Consider the following 23,273-nt stretch of genomic DNA (forward strand, 5'->3'; position numbering starts at 1 on the left):
AAAACAGTAAGTTCTTCAACATGGCTTATGAGGCATATATTGTTCTAAAGCTCAAACCTGATGAAAATAATACAGACATAAAAATTATAGGTCATCTTCGCTCATGAATACAGATGGCATAATATCACACTAATAGGTAAGTCTTTTTGTATTTTATTTTTTAATAGATAAGTCTTAATAATAAATTTTAGGCCGGGCGCGGTGTCTCACGCCTGTAATCCTAGCACTCTGGGAGGCCGAGGCGGGTGGATTGCTCGAGGTCAGGAGTTCAAAACCAGCCTGAACAAGAGCGAGACCCCGTCTCTACTATAAATAGAAAGAAAATTAATTGGCCAACTAATACATACAGAAAAAATTAGCCAGGCATGGTGGCGCATGCCTGTAGTCCCAGCTACTCGGGAGGCTGAGGCAGTAGGATCGCTTGAGCCCAGGAGTGTGAGGTTGCTGTGAGCTAGGCTGCCGCCATGGCACTCACTCTAGCCTGGGCAACAAAGTGAGACTCTGTCTCAAAAAAAAAAAAAAAAAAAAAAAAAAATAATAATAAATTTTAAAACTTTAGCAAGCCTAACATAAACAAGAGGTTATAGAAAATACAATGATGGACTACATAACCCTAGATAAAAAGAAAAAAAAAAAATACAATGAATACCAATAAGATAAGACACAGAGGAATTCAAGGTTTAGATAAGACAGAGAGAAATGTTGTGATGCTTATCACATCCACAGGAAAAACACTGCCATTACCTGGATGAGGCTGAGAAAAATCTATAGAATTCAATAATGATTACTGATTAAATTCTTAAAAAGGGGGGCAATGGGAGATGAAAAGGAACATTTTCTCAGTTTCATCAAGAATAGGAACTTCATTCCAATGAGGACAAAAATTACATTTCTGAGTCCTGAAGAGCTAAGATACTGTCACAGACAAAATAGGAACATTACAAGGTCTTGTTCAAATACCTCCATAAATTCTCCCCCAACTAAAAAGCATAAACAAATAAAGGGAGAAACAATTGCTCTTTCCTGTGAACATCAGCCTCACGTTACTTGAATCATTTCTATGGCCCTCATCACCTTCTCTACTGCACCACACTGCAGATGCCTTTAGGACTGGTTTTTGGTGGGGTTTTTTTGTTTGTTTTGAGACAGAGTCTTGCTTTGTCACCCCAGCTAGAGCGCAGTGGCATCATCATGCAGCCTCAGTCGGCTAGGACTTGTGAGCCTATGGGTAAGGCACCACAGAAACAGTTGAAGGGTCACACCTCTGGTTTCCATGACTGTCAGTCTGCAAGTGTGGAATCCGGTGTCGGGTCCCATTACCTACAGCCTGCTCTACAGCTTTGAGTATGCTTCCAAACCTCTCTAAACCTGTTTCTTCACTGGACTTGAAGGGAAAATACCTTTTTGCAGGATGAAGATGAAAATTAAAAGAGATAGGCTGGGTGAGGTGGCTCACACCTGTAATCCTAGCACTCTGGGAGACCGAGGCAGGAGGATTGCTTGAGCTCAGGACTTTGACACCAGCCTGAGCAAGAGCAAGACCCCATCTCTACTAAAAATAGAAAAATTAGCTGGGCTTCATGACAAGCCCCTGTAGTCCCAGCTACTCAGGAGCTGAGGCAGGAGGATCACTGAGCCCAGGAATCTGAGGTTGCAGTAAGCTACGATGACACCACTGCACTCTACCTGGTGTAACAGAACGACACTCTGTCTCATTAAAAAATAAATAAATAAAATAAAAGAGAACCCAGAAGAAGCCCTGATATGGGAACTTAATACTTTATTCCAGCCATGATTTTTCTAGTTATCACCCTGCATGCCTGCTGTCCGGGACTATCTTCTGGCTGGCACATTGATACCCACTCTGGCTCTAAAAAGCACAACCAAAAACAGGCACTTGGGGCTGCAGTGTATTTATATGAAGGCTCCAAAGGACCCCTTTTGTTGGGGTTCAACATCCAGCCTCTCTCTCTCAGCAAAGGCAGAGTCACGCATGCCTCGCTGTTTCTGAACAGGGCCCGGGGGAGCCAAGCTTACCATCATCGCACCATTCAGCCCTCCCTGAGTCTCAGCAGAGCTGCCAGTCCAGCCTGAAATACTACTACAAAGGTGTAAAGACCCATTCCAGCTAGGTCGCTTTATCTTCCACATACGAAAACAGTCCAAGGTAGTTTCAGCTCCCCTAAGTCAGGTCACAGAACAGCAGGAGACATTCCTTTGGCAAAAAAGGACACACTCTTGTCCTGTATCTTATACTGGTAAGTGAGGCTCCGATCCCGCGGGGCTGTGGGCTGTGATGGCCTCCTCCACAGGATCCTCAGCTACAGAGACAGAAGAAAGAGAGAGGAACAGCCACCCTGAGCGCCTGCTCCATTGTGAACCCCACCCTGCCTTCTCTGCGACCTTCAACGGAGGGCTCTGTGAGATAGCAGCCAGACGTGCCATGCAGTAATGGGACCAACTTGAAAAATAAAGCTCATCACCAGCTAACTAAAAATAAAGGTTTCCCCTCAGTTACAATAGCTTTATTTGCTCATTACAGAAAAATGTGAAAGGGAAAGAAAAAGAAGGAGAAAAAAAGTCCTCCAGAGGAAAACCATTATAGTGTTTTATATATTTCCCTTTGGTCTTTTTTTCTGTGCATGGTTTTATAATTGTTGGCTAGACCAATTCTGAAAATCACATTAGGATTTTTACCTTCCATACAGAGGCTCAGGAAGGCTAGACATTTTTTGGATGATGTTTTACTGACTAGAATGCTCTGGGGGACTGGCTTGAGGTGGCAGCTGCCCAGCACACCCTCATGTCATGTCCTCACGCCACGCCAGAGGCACCCTAGACACAGCATTGCTCCTCTGCCTTATCCACCTCTCCATGACCCTGGGCCAAGACTCCCAACCACCCGTACTGAGTCAAGAGTGGTCAATGTGAAGTTAACCTGGAATCTGTGGCAGAGGCTCAGGGGATTCCAAAAGAGAAGATGTAGAAGGCACAGAACCAGACAGTAGCCCCTTCAGGGAGAAGCACCTGGCTCCCCTTCCAGGGCAGCACTGTCAGCTTCTGCCCAAGTATTCCAAACGTTCTGGTTAAGAGGTAGCAGTGCTAGTAGCAGCAACTGTCGTCTATGGGTATGGCCTCCCTAAGTCTTTATTTTTTTGAGACAGAGTCTCACTTTGTTGCCCAGGCTAGAGTGAGTGCCGTGGCGTCAGCCTAGCTCACAGCAACCTCAAACTCCTGGGCTCAAGCAATCCTACTGCCTCAGCCTCCCGAGTAGCTGGGACTACAGGCATGCGCCACCATGCCTGGCTAATTTTTTTCTATATATATTAGTTGTCCAATTAATTTCTTTCTATTTATAGTAGAGACAGGGTCTTGCTCTTGCTCAGGCTGGTTTCGAACTCCTGACCTTGAGCAATCTGTCCGCCTCGGCCTCCCAGAGTGCTAGGATTACAGGCAAGAGCCACTGCGCCCGGCCCCAAGTCTTTATTTTAAAAGGAGCAGGGCTGACCTGAATATTCCAAGCCTGCTGTCACACTGCAGGGGAATTCTGCACATATTTGATAGCATGGCCCCTGCATTCTACTCTAGACAGCTGTCTCCTCTTTACGAGAGCTCCACTTTGGTCACACATGGGACCACCATGGAAACCATGCACTGGTCCCTGAGGCAAAACACCATCTGGAGCAAGTCTCTGACTTGCAGTCACATAATTTCTGAGGTTTCTCCTCCACCTAAAGGAATATTCCAACTAGACAATCCCTCAGGCCCAGTAATCCCTCCCTGTGCAGACTGGACTCAAAGGCACAGGGGTCAGCAGCTCCTTGCCCAGTGACCCCCTGACCCCAGTCCCTGTGTACCTGCCCATGCACATCCCTGCAGAACCCGGTGGCCAGGCCCTCAGTCCGCAGGATCAGGTGGCTCTGATGACTGAGACCATTCAGCAGGATGTCATTCTCCTCGTCCTCAGCATCTCCACTGTCATGCACAAGGACCACCATGTTGCCCTGCATCAGACACAAGATGGAAACCTGTTCCTTACTGGGAAGGACACCCAGAGTCAGGGAGCACCAGCCTCTTAGTGCCTCTACTCCCCTGCACATTCTCTCAAAGATCACCCTCTCTGCTGCCACTACAACCAGCCCCTTTGTGGAAAAAGCCTTTTCTTGGGCTCCCAAACCCTCAGTCAATTATCTACTGGACAGTTTTACCACCATATCCAACCTGTACTGCCAGCTCAATTCATCTAAACCAAGCTTACCCCATGGTCTTCAAAATTAGCTCACTCCTGAATTCCTGAATATTGTTACCATTCTGCCAGGCACCAATTCGTCCAGTCAAATGTTTCTGAGCACTTCCTGTGTACCAGACTCCACAGTGGGGATACGGGACAAGGGATGTGGGCTCTGGAGACAGACAGATGCTGATAATATGGGATCACAAGGCCAGGAGAGAGAGAAGCATAGGGTGCTGGAGGAATAGAAAGAAGAGGCACCCTGTCTAGTCCAGGGGAGGAGGTCAGGAGGTGGGAACATCTGAGCTGAGTCTTAAAGGGCAAGGAGGAGTTAACCAAGCAGAAATGGAGGGGAAAGGCAACCCACTGAAAATTGACAGCTTGAATAATAAGTCCTTTCAAAGGATACTGCCCAGTTGTCAAAAAAAATGAAGCAGATCCATGTGTTATTTTTGGGTAATGGACAACAAAATATACTGTGTGTTATTAAATTTAAAATGACATACCAAACAATGTGGGTGGCAAGTTACCAGTAATGTGAAGAAAAATGCAGGGAGACAAATTATATGCAAATATGTTCATAATGACATAGACTCTCTAGAAGGATACAGGCACTGGAGAGAGGGAGATAATTAGAACTTTTTCCTAAAGTATCCTTTATACTGTTTCTTTCTTCTTTTTTTTTTTTTAACTATGCCCAAGCTTTACTTTTCCAACTAAAAGAAATATTTTTACCAAAAAAAGGTGGTAGCAGGTCATAGACCAAGCTGAGCTACAAAAGGTAGCTTCTTTTTTTTTTTTTTTTTACACAATATGATGTTTTTCGTAGTTTTTTGTTTGTTTGTTTGTTTTTTGTTTTTTGAGATAGGGTCTCACTCTGTCACCCAGGCTAGAGTACATGCAGAGACATCATCATAGCTCGCTGCAACCACCAACTCCTCGGCTCAAGTGATACTCCTGATTCAGCCTCTCAAGTAGCTGGAACTACAGGCATGCTCCACTATACCCAGCTAATTTTTCTACTTTTTATAGAGACAGTGTCTTGCTATTGCTCAGGCTGGTCTCAAACTCCTGGCCTCAAGTGATCCTCCTGCCTCGGCCTCCCAAAGTGCTAGGATTACAGGTGTGAGTCACTGCAGCCAGCTCAGAAGGTGACTTTGACTACTTTTCTCTCACTCCCAACCCTGAATGTGCCCTTCACGCCCCTTACATTTCTTCCTCCTTCCATTCTCTCCACATTACCCTGGTTCCTGGCCCTGTGAATATAGCTAGGACAGCCTTAGAAGTTCCCTTAACACAGCTTGCAGGAAGAACTTTGCACACAGGAGGTGCTCAACAGGCATTGCTAGATACCCACACTCCTGGCTAACTCATTTAGCTCCTCTCTCTCAGTGCTCTACACATTCAACCTGACCACACCATGCCAATGTCCACACATTCCTATGGGCTGCATCATGGCACATTGAAGAGTGGCTACCGTGGGCCAGACACTGTTGGCATGTCACAAGCTTCATCACACTTAATTCCTGTGAGGTAGGCACCACAACCATTCCTATCTTATTGGTTGGTCTATTATTATTGTTAAAAGCTCTACTATGAGGCCGGGCACAGTGCCTCATGCCTGTAATCTTAGCACTCTGGGAGGCTGAGGCGGGCGGATCATTTGCTCAGGAGTTCGAGAGACTAGCCTGAGCAAGAACGAGACCCCATCTCTACTAAAAAAAAAAAAAAATAGAAAGAAATTAGCTTGACAACTAAAAATATATAGAAAAATTTGCTAGGCATAGTGGCGCATGCCTGTAGTCCCAGCTACTCGGGAGGCTGAGGCAGGAGGATTGCTTGAGTCCAAGAGTTTGAGGTTGCTATGAGCTAGGCTAACGCCATAGCACTCACTCTAGCCTGGGCAACAAAGCGAGACTCTGTCTCAAAAAAAAAAGGTAATATTTTATGTCCTGTACTTATATTGCACTTTACAATTTTTAAACTAGTTATACCCATTATCTTAGCTGATCTACAAAATACACTCAGGGATGATAATAACTGGCCCAGAACACACGGGCCACGTATGCCAGAGCTGGGACTGCAGCAGTACCACATGTGACCAGCCCCACTGAACATATCCCTTTATATCTGAGGGCTTTATTTTTTAGCAATGGCGAGTAAGAGAGAGCAAGGTGTGTAGAACAAAAGATTTCTGAGCCTGCCAGAGTAAAGCCAAAACCCCAAGCAAATAAATAAAAAGATCACTGCAAGCAAGTGAGGTCTGGACCAGTCTGAGCTCTTGGAGGTCGCAGGTGGGGGCACAGAAAGCAGTTCCATTAGTACCTTTAGTTCCCAGCACACAGTGGCTCTGCAGTAGTGAACAAAGTCCAGCACAGCCACTGCCCCCACGCCCAGGCTCAGGAGCAAACTGAGATCGTCCACCAGCAGCACTGGGCACCTCCACGCAGCCTCTCCGTTTTCCTCGGGCTTCAGGGCCTCCCTCACAAACTCAAACAACGGTTGCAGGTTCCCAGGTTTGGCCTCCCTGGAGAGACAGGACAAGTCACCAGAGTTCACTCTCTCTACAAACATTTATCAGGTACCAAGTGGAACCACAGAGAGGGGTGGGGGAAGCAAAGAACCATATCATAGTCCTTAGTGTCAAGGGGTTCACAATTTAGTTGGAAAGGAAAGGCATGTACAGGTGCAGGAGTAAGTTTTACTCCAATTCAAATATCTCCTAAGGCTACTAGGTACAAAGCACTGTGCTATAAACTGAGGGCCACAAAAACAAAGAGACCCTAAGGCCTTTAAGAGAAACCATACAGCCTCTCAACCCGAGAGCTTAAGGGATCTAGAAGATTAACTTGGATCGGGCATGCAAGAGAAGCCTTCCCAGGTCATACACGGCTATAAAAAGTTAAACTGCAATTCAGGTGCCCTGGTGGTAAGGGGCAGAGGTCTAAGGGCTGCTTGCATGCAGCCTCCATCTTCCCCAGTGACCACCCCCAGCAGTGGGTGGAGGAACAGAGCTCAGGGACCAGGGCAACTGCCCCACTGCCTCATGCTCCAGGGGTGAGTCCTGGCATTGGGTTATCTTCACTAACAACAGAGAAAACTCCCCACTCCTTGGGATAATGAGGTGTAACCAGCCCCTGCATTCAGATGAAGAAACCCCAGAGCTAAGGGACGTGTGTGTGCAGTCACACACACAGGGTGAGAGAACGTGGCCTCCTAGCCACTGCATATAGGTGTGTCTGAGAGACGGAGACAGTGAGGAGAGTTCCTGTGTGACTCCTTTGTGGTTGAGGAAGAACAGCAGCCAAGTGTGGAGGCTGCACAGAGCTGGGTTTGTGGCTGATGTTCAAAAAGGACAAAAAGCAGGAAAGACAATCTCGGACCTCTGATGTTGAATACCAAACCAAGGGACAAAAACTTTTTCCTAAAGGTCCAGAGAGTAAATATTTTAGGCTTGCAGGTCATATGGTCTCTGTCTCAACTACTCAGCTTAGTTGTTGTAGGGCAAATACAGCCGGGGGCAATATGCAAACAAATGAATGTGGCTATATTCCAATAAAACATTATTACAAAAACAGGGGGCTGGCCCCCAGCCTATTATTTGGTGACCCCAGTCTCAAGCCAAGAACAAAGCAAAGGTGTATGCTAGGGATCTGAGCCAGGGTTAGAAAACAACAAAGCAGGCCGGGCGCAGTGGCTCACGCCTGTAATCCTAGCACTCTGGGAGGCCGAGGCGGGCAGATTGCTCGAGGTCAGGAGTTCAAAACCAGCCTGAGCAAGAGCAAAACCCCGTCTCTACTATAAATAGAAAGAAATTAATTGGCAAACTAATATATATATAGAAAAAATTAGCCAGGCATGGTGGCGCATGCCTGTAGTCCCAGCTACTGGGGGGACGGGGTGCTGAGGCAGAAGGATCGCTTGAGCCCAGGAGTTTGAGGTTGCCGTGAGTTAGGCTGACGCCATGGCACTCACTCTAGCCTGGACAACAAAGCGAGACTCTGTCTCAAAAAAAAAAAAAAAGAAAACAAAGCATATTATTCTGCCATCCTCCCAGCAAATGATCCTTACTATAGCTTTCGGGACAAACGTACGCCCTCAGCCCCATGATAAAAGCCAAGGGCAGACGTCCTCAAAATAAGGCCCTTGGGCCACATGCGGGTGTTTTGCCCTTTTTTTTTTTTTTACTTCAAAATAAGATATGTGCAGTGTGCACAGGAATTTGTTCATAGTTGTTTTTAAACTATAGTCCAGCCCTCCAACGGTCTGAGGGACAGTGAACTGGCCCTCTGTTTAAAAAGTTTGAGGACGCCTGGCCAAGGGCTTTCGATAATACTGCAACCCCAAGTGAAGAGCTAACTCCTAAAGACAATTCTGTCCTCCCACACATGAGGAGAAGATATCACACAGCAACCTTGCCTGGGCCCACCTGCCAAGTGTGCAATTCTGTACTGGGCTGCAGGCTGACTGACCTGAGAAACTGCAGGGGGTGTGGCTCCTCGTTAGCCTGGAAGAAGACATCCACCGAGGACTTGAGACCCTCAAGGAACACAAGCTGTCCACGTTCCCGAGCCGAGGTCAGGCTGACACCCTAAATGCAACAAAGAGGAGAGTGAGGTACCTTGTGCTTTGTGGGGGAACCCATCAGAAATTCCAGATGCCAGCTCACAGAAGGGCACAAGACACATTTCATACTGCAAAAATGTTCCTATCCACCCTACATATGGACCCTTGGCTTCCTTCCCTGGGTGCTCCCAATCCATAGTCCTTATTCTGTTTTCAGATGTGTATTTTCATTTGTCACATTAAAAAAAAAAAACCTTTCATTTCTTGTTTTATATATCTATTTTTATGATTGCCCAATACAGGTTTTTAATTTACAATAGTAATACAAAGTTTCAAGGTTTTTTTTTTTTTTTTTTTTGAGACAGAGTCTCATTCTGTTGCCCAGTCTAGAGTGCCATGGCGTCAGCCTAGCTTACAGCAACCTCAAACTCCTGGGCTCAAGCGATCCTCCTGCCTCAGCCTCCCAAGTATCTGGGACTACAGGCATGTGGCACCATGACCAACTAATTTTTTTCTATATAGATTTTTAGGTGTCTAGCTAATTTCTTTCTATTTTTAGTAGAGCCGGAGTCCTGTTCTTGCTCAGGCTGGTCTCACACTCCTGAGCTCAAATGATCTACCCACCTCGGCCTCCCAGAGTGCTAGGATTACAAGTGTGAGCCACCATGCCCAGCCAAAGTTTCATTTTTAAATGTACGTATTAATAAAATTAAGTACATTTTAAAACAAGAAGTAAATAATTTTAATAATAATAAGACAACGGGAGGCCAGATGCAGTGGCTCACAACTATAATCCCAGCACTTTGGGAGGCCAAGACAGGAAGATTGCTTGAGACCAGGAGTTAAAGACCAGCCTGGGCAATACAACAAGACCCCAGCTCTACAAAACATTTAAAAAAAAAAAAAAATTAGCTGGGCATGGTGGCAAATGCCTATAGTTCCAGCTACTTGGGAGGCTGAGGTAGAAAGATCACTTGAGCCCAGTAGTTGAAGGTTACAGTAAACTGTGATCAGGCCACTGCACAGTGAGAACCCATCTCATCTAAAAGAAAAAGAAAAAAGGAAGAAAGAAAAGACAGAAACAGAAAGAAAGAAAAAATAAGACAATGGGTGAATGATCAAAGTCTAGAAAATGCTGCTGTAGGAGAAAAGGCCAGACTTTTAGCTGTGTTTACTCATCACTGGCATGGGACCGCAAGGTTGTCCTGAGGTTTTAAAGAACACAACTCATGGACTACAATTGTCAGGCTGCCTGAAATACAGTAAGAACTCATGATAAGTAAGTTTTCTCTTCTCTTTTCCTTTATACAAATAAGTGTTCCCATGAAAGGGCAACATGAATTCTTGATGCTCTCCTAGTTCAGGGGTCAGCAAACTTCCATATAAGACCAGGTAGGCTTTGCAGGCCATACATTCTCTGTTGCATACACTCATCTCTGTTGTTGTACAGTGGAAATAGCCACACATAATTTGTAAATGAAGAGTATGGCTGTGTTCCAATAAAACTTTATTTATGAAAAACAGGGAATGTAGAAATTTAGTACTGCTCTAGATGAGGACTTCTTAAATATGGTTCTTCATGATCCACCAACCAATTAAAAATCTCTTGTAATTCCTGATTAAAATGTAGATCCCTGGGCCCAACTTCAGACCTCTAGAACGAAGGGAAGTCCCAGGATCTGCATTTCAACAAACACCCTAGGGATAGTGATGTGTTTTATTAATAAATATGCAACCCACTGCTCCATTTGTGCAGAAACAAGTCACATGGAAATCTTTAGACTCTCCATGCCCCTAGATCAGGTCTCAATTGCTCATTCACACACCAAATGCCCAATGTCCTGACTAACCAAAGCATTTGCCCCAATAGCTGCCCCTGACAGAGAAGAAGACTCCTGGATCTTCAGCTTTGTTCACACTCATTATATAAGTGTAATAATATGCCATGAGTATGGAAGCTCATACTCCAGTACTTCACATGCTAAGTACTGTGCATGCCATTCCTGCCATGTTGATGATGAATCCAAAGTAGAAGAAAAAGTAGCCAATCTGAACATAGCTTTCTCACCCAGAAACACAGATGCTATGGCCATAGAGAAATGCTTTAAAAATCTGGAATGCAACGTGTTCCTGACATGACTGTTCTCCCTGAGCTCGTGTCCTGACCTCAAGAACTTCTTCCTTCTCTGCAAAAGACGTGAAAGAGAGTCTACTGTTCTCTCAACCCTTATTTACTTTTGCCAAACAGAGAAGAAGCAGTGACTTGGCCCAACGCTATGACTGGCATTTTAAAACATCACTGCTGATGGGTGGCCTGTTTCTCTCCTTCTGTAAGGCTGGCCTTAGAGGTACCCTACCCCACCCCCACCCCCCCCAAAAAAAACAACACATCCCAGCCCATCTCCCTTCAGTTCTCATTTTTCCAGGCAGTAAGTCAGTCCACCTGGTCACAGATAATGGTCCGGGCTAGGTCAGAAGTTCACCAGCCTCTGCCATTTTCTTCCATTGATGAAGTCAGGGGCAAGCAACAAAAGTGCCTCTCCTCACACTGGGATCTCAAGCCCTAGACTTAGGGAGAGACAGCAGGAGGCACCCAATTTCACAGCAGAGTAAGATGCAATCTCCAACCCAGCAGAACCAAGATTAAAGCCCACACTGAGAAGGGGAAACCCTTCTGCTCCAGAATCTGTAGAAAAGTGTTTGATTAATTAACATCTACAAACAGCAGGCCTGGTTCTACAAATTCTCAACTAATAAAACTTGCTGAGATGCTACCATAGCCCTTCAGATAAGGAGTTCAGGATCCCAAGATTTCCTTCTTCCCTCCTTACTAAGTTCTCTACAACACAAACATGAAAGCCCAGCCTTGGACCATGCTCACATGTGCGTGCTACACATACTCACTCAGGAAACCTCACCACAGAGTTCTAAAATACCTACCAGCTTCTGTCCCACGATGTTGTAGTGGCTGAAGGACTGGATGAGTGCCACAAAGCAGACTTTACAATTAGCTAGAAAACAAAATAAAATTTTTAATAAATCTTCTACTTACAACCAGTCTCACGGAATTCATACCTCGGGAAACAAAAGCACTGAGGCAGATCTACAGACTCTAAAGCCTTGCACCCTGACATACTCAATTTGAGTCTAAGATGTACTTTTTGCTTATTTAATTTATGCCTTATTTCACTGATTCTAAGATGTATTTCTGTCTGATGTATTACGAGGTACTTGATTTTGTTCTATTGTAAATAAATTGTGTCTTTTTTCGATTGTGTCTTTTTTCCATTTATTGTTGGTATATAGGAATACAACTGATTTTCTTAACTGGTCTTTCTTTTTCAAACGTTTTAATTTTTTATTTTTAGTTATTATGGGTAAAACTGGTCTTTTATCCAACAGGTAATAAGAGAAGCACAAAGAAGCTCCAGCTACTTGACTGAAACTTATTAATTCTAATAATTTATCTGTAGATTCTCTTGCTTTTTCTAACACTGACAATCACATCACCTGAAAAAGAAAATTACTTTCAAAGCTGTGAATTATTATTATGACTATGAGTGCCAAAGGTCTAGCTTACATCCCAGCCTCACAAAGTACATGGTCAAGGAGAATCCACTGCTAAATGAGTCTTTTTTTCATTTGGCTATTTTCTTTTTCTAATCTATCTCCATATGTAAACTGCAGTGGCCATGTTCTTGAGGAAGCATCTACTACCACAGCCAAGTGTCAATAATGCCAAGTGGACGAAGATCTCAAAATACTTAAGAACAAAGGAGCAAGGCCCAGCACGGTGGCACACACCTGTAATCCTAGTACTCTAGGAGGCCGAGCCGGGTGGATCGCTCAAGGTCAGGAGTTCCAAACCAGCCTGAGCAAGAGTGAGAGCTCGTCTCTACTTAAAATAGAAAGAAATTAATTGGCCGACTAAAAATATATATAAAAAATTAGCTGGCCATGGTGGCACATGCCTGTAGTCCCAGCCACTTGGGAGGCTAAGGCAGAAGTATTGCTTGAGCCCATGAGTTTGAGCTCATTGTGAGCTAGGCTGATGCCATAGCACTTCAGCCCAGGCAACAGAGTGAGACTCTGTTTAAAAAAAAAAATAAAGGACTAACGAGCAACCAAATCAAGAGTCCACAAAAGGACCTCCCTGAGGCAGTGCCTGCACAATGTGTAGGGAAGGGGAGGTAGGACATGGAAACAGTGAGTACAAGCCACTCTTTGGCAGGGCTGAGGAAGGAACAAGATGGTCCAGTAATCTGTTACCCAATAAAATATTGCCCTGGTTACCCAAACACCAAAGCCCTGGCTAGTAAATGCTATTCTCATTGCTTCCTGAAATAGTTTTGATTTTTGTTTGATTTTTTGCTTTGAGTTTCTCTTCTACATCATCAATGAGTCCCATACCTTTGAGGTAGAAGGAGAGAAAGTGGTGCACAAGGAAACTGCCATCTGTCTTCGCATCACAGAGTAGAGTCAATTTCCCCTAAAAGTGACAAGGAACACAAAAAGGTGAATTAGACTCCTTGGAAAAAGGTCAACTCAGTGTAGAAATCTAGTCAATAGTATCCACCCTAAATTACTACACCTACAGAATGTAATTTTTAGTGATATATACACAAAGTTTACTCAAGAAAGAATATAAGTTAAAATTATGGAAAAACTAATTACTAAAGTTATCAGTATTAAGTTACTCATGATAGGTAAGCATACCTAAGCCTCCACTTTCTCAAGGCAAAACAGAATAAAATTCCTTTTCTTCCTCACTCCTCACCTTAGTAATCAGGAACTAGTCTTAGGGAGAATTAGATCCTCAACAAAGGATGCTTTTACCATCAGATGACAATGAAAACTGCTAGGATTGGAAGGGACCTTCAAAAAGGTTCTGATCTAACTTCCTATTTCCAATTCTGATGCCATTCTGTCCTATAGGATAGGGGAGAGGGAAGGAAGTAGTTGTTGATGGAGATCTCCAAAAACATTTTCCCAATCGCCCTGTTTCAATCAGAGCTCTGATCTTGAAGAGCCCGGAAAAGACCTCTAAAGGTGGTCTCTGCAGTTCCTGGTTGCCCTGCTCCAGGCATCTCTAGTTCTGTCGGTGAGAGAGAGGGTCAGGATCCCGTGGTACCACACATGCCACTTTCTTGCCATGTGACCTTAGGCAAGTGCCCATCTTCTCTGGGCGTTAGTTCTTTTCACTTATAAAATATGAAAGATCACACCGTCAGACTTGAGGGTTACTCCCAGAACTGTCATTCCCTAGTGCCCACTTGAATCCTCCATTCCTTCACTCTGAGAGCTTTGAAAGTGCCAGTAGTAATTGGCAAGGTAACCAGAGCCATCTGGAGGCTTGGGCAGACTGCTGGGTAGCTAAGATCTACTGAGAGTCACAATTTGCCTGGCACTATGGGTCATAAAAAGGCATTACATACATGCATCCTGGCTGCCTAAAGGAGCCTACCATTTCATTAGGAAGACAAAGGTTATGAAATAAGACAAGATATGCTCCTGAAAGAGGTAACCCCTGTGTTAAACAAGTGGGAAAGATCTGGAGGTGCCCCGGAGGGTGAGAGGAGTGGAAAAAACAGCGGCCGGACTGTGATGCCGAAGGTGGACTTAATGCAACCCAATGTTAGCTGCTTGCAGCTCTGATCCGCTCAGAGACCACGAGGAGAAAGTGTTAAGAGGAGCCGCAGCGTTCAATACAGCATAGTGCTCGAGCTCCGAGCTGGTTAAATGGCTGTTCCCATTAGGACGGCAGAGAATCGAATTCTCCTCTATGGTCTGCTCCGTAACCTCCTCTGGGCTCCCGGACCCCCACACCCCAGTGACCACGCAGGGCTCCCCGGTATATGTATGTGAATAGAAGCCAACCCGATTATCGAACATGCTTCCTAGGGACTTTTAAGGGCACGCACGGCCTCTGAGAGCATGTGAGAAAGTCCAGAGGCCCCCCGCTACTTCGGCTGGCCCAAGTCTCCAGCCCCAGCCTGCCTTGGTCCTCTACGGACTACAACTCCCAGCGCCCGGGGCCCGCGGTCGCCGCGGCTTTCCCATCGGCTCGTGCGCGCCGCGTCCCGGATACAGTACGCCGCCACGCTTTCCCAAGACCCGCCCCCTTCCGGGACGCGCGGCATCTTACCTGCTCCGCCCTGTCGGGGGTGATGTTGAGAAGGTTATTGAGTTCCGGAAACATCCCGAGCTCCGGGAACTAGCACTCTGGATGAGAATCTGGGGTGCCGCAGAGACGACGGAAGCTGGAGAGCAACATACACGCACAAGAACCAGTCTGGAGCGAAGGGGCGCGCGTGCGCAATCCCACTCTAGGAGTCTGCAGCAGCCAATCAGACGTGCCCTGGGGCGCTGCCAGCGCATGCGCGTTGACGCGTATTTCGTCCATGGTGGTGGGGGGTGATCTCCTGTGTGGCTCCCTGTGGTCCGAACTAGCCAGGCTGGTTCCTGTGGGTCCGCGTGGCTCCCGACCCCTCCTAGTGGCCCCCAAGGTCCCGCATGACCGGGTCTCCTTCTCCCCCTTCCCTTAACCTTTCTCTCTGCTCAGCCCCAGGCCTCCGTCCCTCTTTTTTTTTTTTTTTTGAGACAGTCTCGCTTTCTTGCCTAGGCTAGAGTGAGTGCCGTGGTGTCAGCCTGGCTCACAGCAACCTCAAACTCCTGGGCTCAAGCGATCCTCCTGCCCCAGCCTCCCAAGTAGCTGGGACTACAGGCACGAGCCACCATGCCCGGCTGATTTTTTTTTTTTTTTTTTTTTGAGACAGAGTCTCACTTTGTTGCCCAGGCTAGAGTGAGTGCCGTGGCGTCAGCCTAGCTCACAGCAACCTCACACTCCTGGCTCAAGCAATCCTTCTGCCTCAGCCTCCCAAGTAGCTGGGACTACAGGCATGCGCCACCATGCCCGGCTAATTTTTTCTATATGTATTAGTTGGCCAATTAATTTCTTTCTATTTATAGTAGAGACAGGGTCTCGCTCTTGCTCAGGCTGGTTTCGAACTCCTGACCTCGAGCAATCCGCCCGCCTCGGCCTCCCAGAGAGCTAGGATTACAGGCGTGAGCCACCGCGCCCGGCCCTGATTTTTATATTATATATATTAGTTGGCCAATTAATTTCTTTCTATTTTTATGGTAGAGACGGGTCTCGCTCAGGCTGGTTTTGAACTCCTGACCTTGAGCAATCCGCCGGCCTCGGCCTCCCAGAGTGCTAGGATTACAGGCGTGAGCCACTGCGCCCGGCTCTCCGTCCCTCTTTGATCCATACTGATTGTGATGGATAAAAACAAAAGTAGAACCCTCTGTAATCTGGTTGACTACAAAACATGAACATTGTCCAAGCCACAAACTACCAAACGTCTCGTTTCCCAAGTATTAAGAGAACTGCTTCTTTACATTACAGCTTTAGCCTGATACAAGTACTTTATCAGATACAAGCTTTGCAAAGATACCTCACTATAGATAAGATTTATTAAGATGCCCAATCATAGAATTAACCCCACTTCCTGACAGTTTCCATTCCCAAGCAAAACTCTGAATCCTTAAAACTCTCCTCCAAATCACCTAACAAGTCCAAGTCTTATGATTATTATCTAACACTCTCTTAATGAGTTGTCCCATGATTCCCTATGGTGTGCATTCTCCCTCACAGCAATGAGTAATAAACCTAACTTTTTCAACAAGTATGTTCCTAGTGGTCGTTGCCTGGAGTAATTGACACATGATTTCAAACAGCAACATTTTCATTTTAGAAAACAGAGTTTTTTAGTAAGAAAGCAGTAGTTGCTCAAAGAAAGGGATTATTATGAGACTACAGCGGGAGCATATCCTTGAGAAAAATGTTGTTTGAAAAATGCTAGGAGCTTTGCTATATCAGTGAAGGAGACAGGTGAAGATGCCTGCCCTGGCAGAAGCAGAAAACAAGCATAATAAACACAGATTATATCTTGAACACTTCTATGGAGAAAAGCAAAAGCAGGATAAGGGAGTAGCAGTGGGGATAGGGGTAGGTTTCAGAATTAAGAGGTTGTCAGGCCTCGCTAAGCAACAGTGATTGGAACATGCCTTGTATGCCCCTCCTCAAGGCGTTTGCACTTTTTCCTTCTTCCTAGACTGCTCCTTTTTGCAGATATTCAGCCAATTAAAAAGTCCACCACTTCCCTTAGGTCCTTGCTCAGATGTCAGTTTATCCATGAGGACTTCCCTGAGCACCCTACTTAAATCACAAACTGTCCCTTCCCCAACACTTCTTTTTCCTTGCTTTTATTTTTTCCATAACATTTATGTCTATTATACTGTATATAGTTTTGTTGTAGCTCAATCAGCCTCACATCACCAAGGACAAAATTGTAATTCCACCAAAGTCAAGTTTATTGACTCACTGCAATGAAGGAGATAGCACACCAGTGTAATCCTGGAGCCTGTCACAAGAGGAAAAGTTTGCCATATAATTTGGGAAAGGGTGGAGGTCAGGTGAAATTTAAATGAAGCAGTGTTTTGATAGACTCAAAGCAAAGCACAGCTGTGTGTAAAGGGGCCATAATCTGGCATGGACTGCAAAGTGGCCCCAGGATCCCGTTTCTGTGGAAACTACAAGGTTAAGATAGATGTGGAATGTAGTCACTTATCTGAAGCTTTGCATCTGGGATGGAAATTGAGGCTGCCTCTCTGTGTCAAGGTGACTTAGATCCTGCACCCTTGAATGGGATGTTTCATGCTTACTGATTGGTGAGAAAGACAAAAACAGCCACTGACATCCAGGAGTTGGCCTGGCACACACAGCTAGGTCTTGGTGTTCTTCTGTTGAGCATAAACAATTTCACAAAACATCAACAGACTGATTGTGATGGGTCAAAACAAAACTAGAACACTCTATAATCTGGCTGACTACAAAACATGAACATTGTCCAAGCCACAAACTACCAAGTGTCTCATTTCCCAGGTATTAAGAGAACTGCTTCTTTACCAATTACAGCTTTGGCCTGATACAACTACTTTATCAGATACAAGCTTTGCAAAGATACCTCACTATAGATAAGATTTATTAAAATGCCCAATCATAGAATTAACCCCACTTCCTGACAGTTTCCATTCCCAAGCAAACTCTGAATCCTTAAACTCTCCCCCAATCACCTAACAAGTCCAAGTCCTATAATTATTATCTAACACTATCTTAATGAGTTGTCCCATGATTCCCCATGGTGTGCATTCTCCCTCACAACAATGAATAATAAACTTAACTTGTTCAACAAGAGGTATGTTCCTAGTGGTTGTCGCCTGGAGTAATTGACTCATGATTTCAAACAGCAACATTTTCATTTTAGAGAACAGAGTTTTTTAATAAGAAAGCAGTAGTTGTTCAAAAAAAGAGATTATTATGAGACTACAGCGGGAGCATATCCTTGAGAAAAATGTTGTTTGCTGTTAAAGCTGGCTTTATCTCTGTTGATGAATAGCAGGACATGTTTTTACAGTCCGAGCTAATTTTACCTTTCTTGTTTATTTGAACCTTCATACTAGAAGGTAGGAAGATGAAGACTGGGATTTTTGCCTGTCTTATTTGCTGATGTTTCCTCAGTGCCTAAAAGAGTGCCAGGAACATAGCAGCTGCTCATTTTGAGGGAATGAATGTATGTATTTTTCTGCAACTTTATTTATATGTCCAATATTGTGTTTTTGAGAATCATTCATGTAGAGAAGTATAAATGAGGATTATTCATTTTTACTGTTATATTTCATTTATCCATTCTCCTTTCAGGCATTTGCACTGCATCCAGATTTTTGCTATTATGAAACAATCCTGCCATGAATATTCTTATACATAAAACTTAGTGCACATGTATAAGACTGACCCTAGGGAATAAAACCAGAAATGGAAAAGCTGCACATTTTCAACTTTACTCCATAATGCCAATATTTTCTAAAATGATTGTAACATTTTACATTCCCACCAGCAATGTATAAGAATTTCACTTCCTTGACAATACGTAGTATGGTCAATCTTTGCAATTTTAGCCATTATAATGGGTGTGTACTGGTATCACATTGTGCTTTTAATTTGCATTTCCCTAGTGATGACTGAATCGTCTTTTTTTTTTGAGACAGAGTCTCACTCTGTTGCCTGGGCTAGAATGCCATGGTGTCAGCCTAGCTCACAGCAACCTCAAACTCCTGGGCTCAAGCGATCCTCCTGCCTCAGCCTCCTGAGTAGCTGGGACTACAGGCATGCGCCACCATGCCTGGCTAATTTTTGTAAATATATTTTTAGTTGGTCAATTAATTTCTTTCTATTTTTAGTAGAGACGGGGTCTTGCTCAGGCTGGTTTCAAACTCCTGACCTTGAGCAATCCTCCCGCCTCGGCCTCCCAGAGTGCTAGGATTACAGGCGTGAGCCACCACGCCCGGCCACTAATTTTTTTTATATATTTTTAGTTGTCCAGCCAATTTCTATTTTTAGTACCATGTTTCCCCAAAAATAAGACATGGTCTTATATTTATTTTTCCTCAAGAAGACACCCAAGGGCTTATTTTCAGGGGATGTGTTATTTTCACCTCAAAGGCTCATCTTGCAGCACGCACAGGATGGCCGGGACCTGATAGGAGGAGCCGACCTTGTTGGTGGGGCTGCCTGCACCTTTCCGGTCACCTCTGGGATAGTAGCTGTAGATGGGGCAGATGAGAAGGGCTGCTCGTCTTCTTTACCACTCCATGACGAAATGCATGGGTTGTGCAGACACTCTGCGTATCCACGCCCATCACTAGGGCTTATATTGCGCAAATGCTTAGAAATCCTGGTAGGGCTTATCTTATGGGTAGGTCTTATTTTCGGAGAAACACGGTAGAGATGGGCTCTCACTCTTACTCAGGCTGGTCTGGAACTCCTGAGCTCAAAGAATCCGCCCACCTCAGACTCCCAGAGTGCTAGGATTACAGGCGTGAGCCACCGTGCCACAGCCAGAATGGATGATCCTAAATGTCTTTTTGTGTGTTTATTTGCCAGCTATATGCCTTTGGTGAAGTATCTATTCAAACATTTTATCCTTTTTAAAAATTGAGTTGCTTGTTTTCTTATTATTGAGTTTCGAGGGTTCTTTATATTTTCTGAATACAAGTTCTTTCTTAGATATGTGCTTTTCAAAGTTTTTCTCCTAGTCTGTGACTTGTCTTTTCATTCTTGTAACAGTGTCATGAAAAAAAACTGTTTCAAATTTTGAGAACGTCCAGTTTATCAGTTTGATCTTTTATGGATTATCTAAGAAATGTTTTCTTCTCGACATTTTATAATTTTAGGATTTACATTTAGGTCTATGATCTATTTTTACTTAATTTTGTGTAAAGTGCAAGTATAAAGTTTTCTTTCTTTTTTCTTTTGCTTGTAGATATACAACTGTTCCTGTACTTTTTAGACTATTTTTTTCTTTACTGTACCACCTTTGCATCATTGTAAAAAATCAAGTGTCTATAAATGAGTGGATTTCCTTCCAGACTCTTTTCTGTTCCATTGATCTATTTCTTTATCTTTACACTACTATCATGCTGTTTTGTTGTTGTTGTTGTTATTTTTTGAGACAGAGACTCACTCTGTTGTCTGGGCTAGAGTGCTGTGGTGTCAGCCTTGCTCACAGCAACCTCAAACTCCTGGGCTCAAGCAATCCTCCTGCCTCAGCCTCCTGAGTAGCTGGGACTATAGGTATGCACCACCATGCCCGGCTAGTTTCTTGTATATACTTTTAGTTGTCCAGTTAATTTGTTTCAATTTTAGTAGAGATGGGGGTCTCACTCCTCCTCAGGCTGGTCTTGAACTTCTGAGCTCAAACAATCCACCCACCTCAGCCTCCCAGAGTGCTAGGATTATAGGTGAGAGCCACCGCACCCAGCCTTATCATGCTGTTTGGATTAATGCAGTTTTACAATAAATTCTTCAAATCAAATAATCAGCCTTCTAATTGTTCTTTGTTTTTTAAAGTTGTTTTGGCTATTCTAACGTTGTATATATTTCTATATGAATTTTAGACACAGTTTGTCAATTTCTACCAAAAAAGCCCAGCCTACTGGAGTTGTTTTTTTTTTTTTTTTTTTTTTTTGAGACAGAGTCTCGCTTTGTTTCCCAGGCTAGAGTGAGTGCCATGGCGTCAGCCTAGCTCACAGCAACCTCAAACTCCTGGGCTCAAGCAATCCTCCTGCCTCAGCCTCCCGAGTAGCTGGGATTACAGGCATGCGCCACCATGCCCGGCTAATTTTATATATATATTAGTTGGCCAATTAATTTCTTTCTATTTATAGTAGAGACGGGGTCTCGCTCTTGCTCAGGCTGGTTTTGAACTCCTGACCTTGAGCAATCCGCCCGCCTCAGCCTCCCAGAGTGCTAGGATTACAGGCGTGAGCCACCGCGCCCGGCTTGTTTTTTTTTTTGTTTTTTTTTTTTTGAGACAGAGTCTCACTTTGTTGCCCAGGCTAGAGTGAGTGCCGTGGTGTCAGCCTGGCTCACAGCAACCTCAATCTCTGGGGCTCAGCGATCCTCCTGCCTCAGCCTCCCGAGTAGCTGGGACTACAGGCATGCGCCACCATGCCCGGCTAATTTTTTGTATATATATTTTTAGTTGGTCAATTAATTTCTTTCTATTTTTGGTAGAGACGGGGTCTCGCTCAGGCTGGTTTCGAACTCCTGACCTTGATCAATCCACCCGCCTCGGCCTCCCAAAGTGCTAGGATTATAGGCGTGAGCCACCACGCCCGGCTCCTACTGGAGTTTTGATTGGGATGGCACTGAATCTGTAGACCAGTTTGGGGATAATTTATATGTTAACAATATATAGTCTTCCAAGCTATGAACAAACTTTATGTGTCCATTTATTTAGGTCTTTAATTTCTCTAAGCAATATTTTGTAGTTTCCAGTAATCATGTCTCCCACAACTTTTGTCAGATTTATCCTAAGTTCATACTTTTATGCTATCATAAACAGTATTCTTAAATTTTCAATTTCTCTTTCTTTGTTGCCAATATATAGAAATATATTTGATTTTTGTATATTGTTCCTATCCTGAAAACTTGATTATTAATTTTAGTAGCTTCTCAATGACTCCCTTGGATTTTCTGTGTAGATGATTGTGTTATCCATGAATAAACACATTTTTAAATATGTAAAAATGTTTAAAAATCTAAAACACATCTTTAAAATATATACAGTTTTACTTCTTCCTTTCTAATCTAAATGCCTTTGATTTCTTTTTCTTACTTGGGTGCACTGCTAGAGGAGGTGAGAGCAGACACCCTTGTCTTATTTCAGATCCTAGGGGAAAGCAGTCTTTCATCATTAAATATGATGGTAACTGTGGTTTTTTCATGGATGCCATTTGTCAGGTTTTAAAAGTTCCCTGAAGGCTGGGCATGGTGGCTCACGCCTGTAATCCTAGCACTCTGGGATGTCAAGGCGGGAGGATTGCTCAAGGTCAGGAGTTCAAAACCAGCCTGAGCAAGAGTGAGACCCGTCTCTACTATAAGTAGAAAGAAATTAATTGGCCAACTAATATATATAGAAAAAATCAGCCAGGCATGGTGGTGCATGCCTATATTCCCAGCTACTCAGGAGGCTGAGGCAGTAGGATTGCTTGAGCCCAGAAGATTGAGGTTGCTGTGAGCTAGGCTGATGCCACAGCACTCACTCTAACCTGGGCAACAAAGCAAAAAATCATGGTGTTTAAAAATAATAAAATAAAATCAATAAATAAATAAGTTCCCTGCTAATCCTAGTTTGTTTAGTCCTTTTGTCCTTTTTGATACTCCTTTCCCTGGCCTTGGGTAGTTTCCTAGAATGCTGAATACTTGAGGGGGACCCTTTGCAGGTCTCCAGAATCTCTGTGTAACACTCCTCTCTGATACTCTGTCCTCTGAACACTAGCTACCTGGGTCTCCCCAGACTCTTAGCTCCATGTTTTCAACTCAGGGAGTATTGCAGGCTGCACCTTAGTTCTTCCTCCCTGTTTGGAAACTCCTTCAAGGCAATGAGCCTAGACAATTATTGGGCTCACCTCATTACTTTCCCATCTCTCATGGATCATGTCCTTTGTTGCCTGATGTCCAAAATCTTGAAAGTTGTTGTTTCATACATTCATATTTTTTTGGTTGTTTTAAGCAAGAAGATAAACCTAATCCTGCTTTCTCCATCTGGGAATCAGAAATGGAAGTCTGTGGATTATCTTTTTGTTTTTGTTTTTATGAGACCAAGACTTGCTGTGTTGCCCAGGCTGGACTGCAATAGCATGATCACAACTCACTTCAGCTTTGATCACCTGAGCTCAAGCCATTCTCTTGCCTCATCCTCCTGAATAGGTGGAACTACAGGTGTGCAACACCACACCCAGCTAAATTTTTTAAAATTATTTTTTATAGAGAGAAGTTCTCACTATATTTCCCAGGCTGGTCTCAAACTCCTGGCTTCATGTGGCCCTTCCTGCTAGACCTCCCAAAATG

General features: G+C 44.2%; 1 protein-coding gene across 2 annotated transcripts; it reads right to left on the reverse strand.

Annotated features, from left to right (window-relative positions):
* Positions 1-541: 541 nt before the first annotated feature.
* ELP6 (elongator acetyltransferase complex subunit 6) lies at positions 542-15,249 on the reverse strand. 2 transcript variants are annotated; one of them, XM_012771107.3, is made up of 7 exons: positions 14,943-15,249; positions 13,208-13,286; positions 11,738-11,808; positions 8,704-8,822; positions 6,557-6,758; positions 3,858-4,004; positions 542-2,321 (listed from the first exon to the last, which is right to left on the reverse strand). In XM_012771107.3, the coding sequence occupies exons 1-7, from the start codon at positions 14,994-14,996 to the stop codon at positions 2,193-2,195; spliced, it is 801 nt and encodes a 266-aa protein (XP_012626561.3). In that variant the 5' UTR covers positions 14,997-15,249; the 3' UTR covers positions 542-2,192. The 2 variants fall into 2 exon arrangements, with proteins under 2 accessions (XP_012626561.3, XP_075863269.1); XM_076007154.1 differs by lacking the exon at positions 14,943-15,249 and adding an exon at positions 14,719-14,910.
* Between the last annotated feature and the right edge of the window lie 8,024 nt (positions 15,250-23,273).

Source organism: Microcebus murinus, chromosome 1 (genome assembly GCF_040939455.1).
Source record: "Microcebus murinus isolate Inina chromosome 1, M.murinus_Inina_mat1.0, whole genome shotgun sequence".
NCBI classification, from domain to species: domain Eukaryota; kingdom Metazoa; phylum Chordata; class Mammalia; order Primates; family Cheirogaleidae; genus Microcebus; species Microcebus murinus.